At 29.3% G+C, this 6645-nt stretch overlaps 1 protein-coding gene across 1 annotated transcript in view; it reads right to left on the reverse strand.

The window, feature by feature from the left end:
• Positions 1-2108: 2108 nt before the first annotated feature.
• The window catches only part of LOC106678408 (zinc finger CCHC domain-containing protein 8 homolog), a 7169-nt gene continuing 2632 nt past the window's right edge, over positions 2109-6645 (reverse strand). Inside the window, exons 5-7 of the mRNA XM_014416897.3 lie at positions 6451-6622; positions 5467-5573; positions 2109-4088 (exon numbers count right to left, since the gene is read on the reverse strand). Of these exons, the coding sequence (XP_014272383.1) occupies positions 3747-4088; positions 5467-5573; positions 6451-6622 (621 nt within the window). The 3' untranslated portion in view covers positions 2109-3746. The remainder of the gene's footprint in view (positions 4089-5466; positions 5574-6450; positions 6623-6645) is intronic.

Consider the following 6645-nt stretch of genomic DNA (forward strand, 5'->3'; position numbering starts at 1 on the left):
TAAACTATTCTAATAAACGGAGTCTACTCTCAGCTTTAGTTGTGGATCAAGTTTCTGCTCCAGTGTTAAGACAGGACGGGCGACGGTCCTGCCTAGCCTAAGTTTAGGTACTAAGGCAATAAACCTACTTCTCATGTGCTGGGAGAGACCGAAATAACATCGATTTGCTGACAATATTTTTATGCTTATATCCTAACAAATTGTTCCTTGATTTTACTTCAGAACCCAGGTAGACGAAACACTCTATTCCTAAGAATCAGCATTCCTGTTTCAAAAAGTATTCAGCCAGATTTCCTTCAATATGATCTAAATGTATTAAGTTTTGGCTTTATTTACCATTAGATCGAATCTTCTGGTCGCCCTATAACACTTAATGAAGACCTCGCCATAAACGTTCAAAGATCCTGGCATAATCTCAAAACTATCTTCATTTTCCAGGGTTTAACCAGTCGATTAAAGAGAGTCCCACCTATATGGATCTAGATTCTTAATAGTAATTTTCTATCTGAAGTTAAACAACAGACAAGTCTGTGAATCCACCTACCATACACCAGCATCCCTCTTGAACTCCTCAGAAAGATCGTCTTCGAAAGATCATATTGCCCGAAAGGCTTTTCGGGCAATATTTTTAAGTCATGTCAGTACCTGATAGAAATGAAATACTTAATTAGTCATCTCACATTTTTATTAGTAATGAAAAATGGATAAACATTAGCTATGAAAGGATTTTATAATTAACTAATGAAAATAAGAAGAAAATATGTTTCCAGGTTAAAGAAACGTTCCCATAAATAGACGTTGTAATATAGGCGTATTATATACTGCAGGAAAGCCAACATTTTAAGTGATATAGAGCAAATTGTCCTGTATCAGACGAAAAAGTGTAACGCTTCTCATTTTCTAACGATCATGCGCCTTACGATCTTTACCCCTGATGCTCCTTCCAAACAAAATAAATACCTAGAAGCGGTGGAACAAATTTACCTGGATGAAACAATAACTGTAACCCTTTTCCCTTTCCTACATGCATTTTCCACGTATTCTCTCCAAATATGTATGTGATATATGAATAAGCAAACTCTTGTTTATCACATTATACATTAACTAGATACGTTTAATATTTTGAATGAGGTGTAGATAGTTGACCATAGATTACTAAGTGAAAATGGTCGGAGGAGAGGGGATGGGGTGGCTAATAATAAAAAATAAACAAAAAATTATTTCTTCGTGCCGACGTTTCAGGTCTTCGTCAGGGCTATATAACAAAAATAGATAACAACCATCATTCAGAGAAACAAAATAATGATAGTTTATTTCTCTGAATGATGGTTGTTATCTAGCCCTGATGAAGACCTGAAACTCAGGTCGAAACGTCGGTACGAAGAAATAATTTTTTGTTTATTTCTCTTATCATATTATTTCTCATATCTTCTCCACTATTTTTTTTTTTTGTTTTTATCCTTAATCTTTATACACGTAAGCGTAAGGTACTTAATACCTCCTCCAGTCTATATATTCTTTTGTTTATTCATTATTTTCATAACTGAGCAGCACAAGATCGGTAATATTTCCAAAATATATATTTTAATTTATCTTTTCGAATACATATACGTAAATCATCAGATATCCGCTTTATTTTTCATTACTAAAAAGCAGAAGTTATATGATACATAAAAATTATATATCATTTGTTTATTATTAAATAGCATAAGTTTTAATTTACCTTTACAAAATTATATCATACATTTCATTAAGTATTATTGGCCTACACTATTGAAGATGCAGTATAGTAAAAAAAAATAACTAGACAATATGGCAATGATAGTGAGATCTTTAATAGTGATAAAGCTCAATCCTTGCTAATTCTTTTGTATGCAAAATTTAAAGTTAAAATTGACCATTGAGGAAGGCCAGTCTACAAAGATCAAGCACTACCACCAATCCATTATTCTCTCATTATTTAAAAAAATAACAGTATAAATGTTTTGTTTTGTACTTCAGATATCCATAAACTAATAGTTTATTTATTATAGTATGAATTAATGGAAATAGATGAGTATAAGAGATACTTAATTTAATAAATTGAGGCAATCACTGGTAAACACAAATAAGTAAAACTAATTTTATTAGTGCCATTTCAGCCAGAACTTCATCAGGGTCGAGTACAAAACAAGATAACAACCATATTGAATACAAAACAAAAACAGTAATAATGATACATAAATAGTATGGGAAGAAAATGAATAGTGAAGTATAACAAGAGGTAAAACATAAGATAAAACTGGAGAATAAATAGTAGACTGTATGTAAAAGATTGCAAGAAGATGGTCTAAGTGACGGCCAAGAAATGCACAATAGAGAAAAACTATGAGTATCCAACATTTCACTCTGTAATATCGAAGACTCAGCCCTGAAAAGTGAGGCAAAAAGTTGGTTACTTTTTTGTTTGTCAGCACTCAGACTATCTGCCTACAATAATAAAAACAGTATGGGAATTGAGTACCATCACAATTGTAAAAATCAGAGAAACAAATATTTTTCTATTAAAATTTATAAATTTTTTGTTCCTCTCATCATAATTTTAATATTATTAATTTTTCATGCAGGTTTTTATCTTCTAATATTTTGCTTCAAATTATGCTTATAAAATACATTTCCCTCCCATACTGCTTATATAACTTATACTTATGTAATTTATTTTATTAATAAATATATTATGACTTATTTTCTTGTTACATTTTTTATTATTCATTCGTTATGGTTTTTTAATATTATTTTGTACTTGGCTCTCCACTGATAAAGGTCTGAAATTCTGGCCGAAACGTTAACACTAATAAAATAACTTCTATTTATTTGTATTTTCCACTGACAGACCCCTAATCATCAAACATTTACATTTTAAAGTTGGACAAACAAAATTTAAAAAAATAACTGAAATTGAAAATTTTTAAATAAAAAAATTCAATGAATCTATTATTTTAATTTTTTGAAAATAAATAAACCTGGAAAATAATTTAACTTCCTATAAATAAGTAAGTATCTGTTGATGAATACAAAAATTCTTTTAAATATTGGCTTTTACCAAATGATATGGATCAAATCTAGAGCCTTATTACCTTTATTTTTATTAACATAAAAATAAATTTCATCTTCAACAATTAATGAGGCCACAGGAACTAAAATGAGACTAGAGAGATAGCAATAAATAGATACCAATGCGTTTCTTTAATATTTCTTTTTTTAAGATGTTAACATCTGTTTTTCAGTTCAAAAGTGTAATTCAGCAGATTACACATTAGAAATGAAATATTTAATTATAAAAATTACACATAAATAACAAATTTCACTACTTACAAAAATAAATTAATTAAAGACAAGTAAATCTAATAATATCTGGTTGTAAAATGTAAATTTTGGAAATTACACTTATAAAATATGAGTGAACCTCAATAGAGAATGTGTTTTATAACTACATAGGGAAGAAGGGTCTTGATAGTTTTTTAAGAAAATGAACAATGACCAAGAAACAATATGAAACATTGTTTGCAGCAACAGTAAACCACATGTTTATGACAAATGTTAAATCAAAACTAGACGTAATGTAAAGTAATTATATTTAAATGTAAACAGCTATATTGTAGGCCTACTATACCACAGCAAAATTGGCAGGAAAAATTCTATTTACATATTTACATAACCTTAAAAAAAATATATATATAAAAAATTAAACATTTATACAGTTTTACTTAAATAGAGTTATTCATTTTATTTTCCCTAATTAAAGACATTTTTGTTCTTGCAGATTTTAAAACACCTTTTAATTTTTCATAAGCGCCTGTACTATCAGGGAGATTTTCAAAATTAATAACATCACTAATATCCTTCTTGAATGCTTCAGGTGGAGGCAATTTACTGTATGGTGAATGAATTTTCAGAACAGGGGTTCCATAATCTATAAACTTAATCTTTCCGTGGGTACTTCCAGGAGTGTCCATTGACGCATTGAGCAGGCTTAGGGAGTCATCTTTAACTGAAGATTTTTCATCGCTGGTTGAAACATCAGCTTTTTCACTGTCAGGCCCTTCAGTCTAAAAAGATGGGAAAAATTTAGTAAATAAAGGACATTATTAAGTATTCGAAATAAACCTCATAATACATTAAATAATCAAAGGTGACAGAAAAATTAATTTAAACATTATAAGAATTGAAGGATTATAAATACACAGTAAATATTTATTACATATATATATTTTTTTCTTGGCGGCCAGGAGGAAAAAAAATCAACATCAATTTTTGTGAAAATGAGATACTAATGCCATCCTTGGGACTTGTTCTGAAATGAATAAATACCTGAATTGATTCTGCAAAGAAATATTATAGCCTACTCAAAAATGAATAAAGAAGAAAATGTGTGACAGGAGAGAATGCCCAAGGTCCACTAGTGGTTACTTATTTATTTAATACATTATTATATTTTTTTTAAGTTTTGAAACTAATGAATTTTCCAAACAAAAGTAGAATAAATAAGTACTATGCCAATATTTTTAATAGAAAAATTTAAAATTTTATACTTTTTTCAAACAAAAAAAATCATAATCAGTTAACAGAGGGAAACAACTTGAAGAGTCTGACTGCAAAACTCACATTTTTGAATTCAGCAAATTTAATAGTTAACATGGAAAGATTCTAATTTCAATAAATTATGTAAAAACATGTAAACTCAATTTTTTCTCTTGAATATGTAATGTGTTACTAAATTAAACCTTCAAAATAGAAAAAAATTTCTTGAAATTAGAAGCTTTTTATGCTGATATAAAATTTGCTAAAGTAGAATACAGGTTTAGCAGTTCAATAAACGAATGAGCTTAGACCAGCAGTGTACTAAACCATTCCCTCTCTAAACAACTTAAGTCCGTTGCCTAGTCAGAAGCAAACCATTTGAATTTTTTTTTTCATTTGAAATTTAGTCGCAGTTCATGCTTTCTTGTTAACAAGATTTCTCTCATCTCATGGGATGGACTATAAGTAATCTTTAATTCTGAGAAAATAAATATTCTCTTCCCTCTGCCTACTTTGGATTCTTTTAATTGAATCATGCATGCACTAGCTCTAATATGTAAGTTGATTGTTAATAGATCAAATTTGAAACAATATCAGACTAAATAGTAGTACAAACAATAGACAACAAAATAAGACTGAAGTGGGAAGGTATTTTAAAACATCAATCACAATTAACAAAAATGGCAAATTTGGGGTAATAAGCTACATAGAGGGGGTTATGTTCTTTAAAAGGTTGTTTCTTAAGTCGTTTATTTATCCCGTAAGAGGAGATAGGATGTTTCAAATAAATATTTGTTTATTTTTATCTAAAAGCATAAACTTCATAGGACATCAACACCTGAGAATAATTGATTATCTCATACATCATATGAAAAAATAAAATAAATTTCTTCCTAGATAACTTACCGAATTTTCAAAATCATCATCTCCAGGTGGTGGAGGAGGAGGTTGACATTCATCTGGTAAAGGAGGGATAAAAGCACACTTATTATCATCAGGTAGTAGATGAATATCTAAAAAAATAAAACTCATTAGAGGATAAATTTTAAGATATGTATAATTTTATTTAATTGATTTTTTATTCGATATAATCTAAAAATCATAATCAATTTATTCTTAAATATTTTGCCTTTCAGAAGGAAGAATGGGACAACCCAAAAATAGAGGTCTTGTGTCAACTCCTCAATCGAAATAATTTTAAGTTTGAATTCCAGGGAAATTTTATAACTATTCAAACTGATGTGTTGACCCATTATTCCTGTCAGAAGGTAATTTAAATTAAAATAAAATCAACTGTTTATTTGGTTTTACACTGAACTAAATTTGAATTACTCTTTCTATCTGTTTTCCAATTCATTAACAACCTAACATGAAATTAATTGAAGGTTGTAAGGAGAGGGTAAATTTTAGATAAATGATTATTGAATTAATCCAACCAAGAGAAATTGGGTAAACAAGAAAAAGTGAACTGTATGTCAAGTACCATTCCCTCTTCGAAGAGGTGTAACAGGTTTTGCCTTGTTTGGTGCTGGCACAGGCGTAGATCCCTATCAAAGTGAAAATACCACACAAACCTACCTGTCGAGCCCGGCCAAAGAGAGAATATTACTCTAACCCGCAGTTCATGCTTTCTTGTTAACAAGATTTCTCTCATCTCATGGGATGGACTATAAGTAATCTTTAATTCTGAGAAAAGAAATATTCTCTTCCCTGTGCCTTTTCAACTGCTAATATTGATCTATACCCACACCACTTAAGATTATACATAATTGGGATCAGGGAATGGTTGATGTAAAATTAAAACAGAAAGTTTAGGTTTTTATTTTGTAAGTCAATGTTCATATTAATTATAATAAAATAAAATTATGTTAGTTTAAAATGAAAGCTTACCATCAGTTTCTTCTGTTTCCATATCAGCTTCACCTCCCAATTTCACTACTTTATCTTTCCACATCATTCCCGTATTATAAGAAACAGCTGAAGTTAGGTGTTTTAAACTTTTAATGAATTCTTCTTTACTTTGATATATGCTCATTTCAGGAGCACCATACTTCATCGCTTCCTTAAAAAATAAAATACTTATTA

This window comes from Halyomorpha halys, unplaced genomic scaffold (genome assembly GCF_000696795.3).
Source record: "Halyomorpha halys isolate HHAL.00 unplaced genomic scaffold, Hhal_1.1 Scaffold10.1, whole genome shotgun sequence".
NCBI classification, from domain to species: Eukaryota; Metazoa; Arthropoda; class Insecta; order Hemiptera; family Pentatomidae; genus Halyomorpha; species Halyomorpha halys.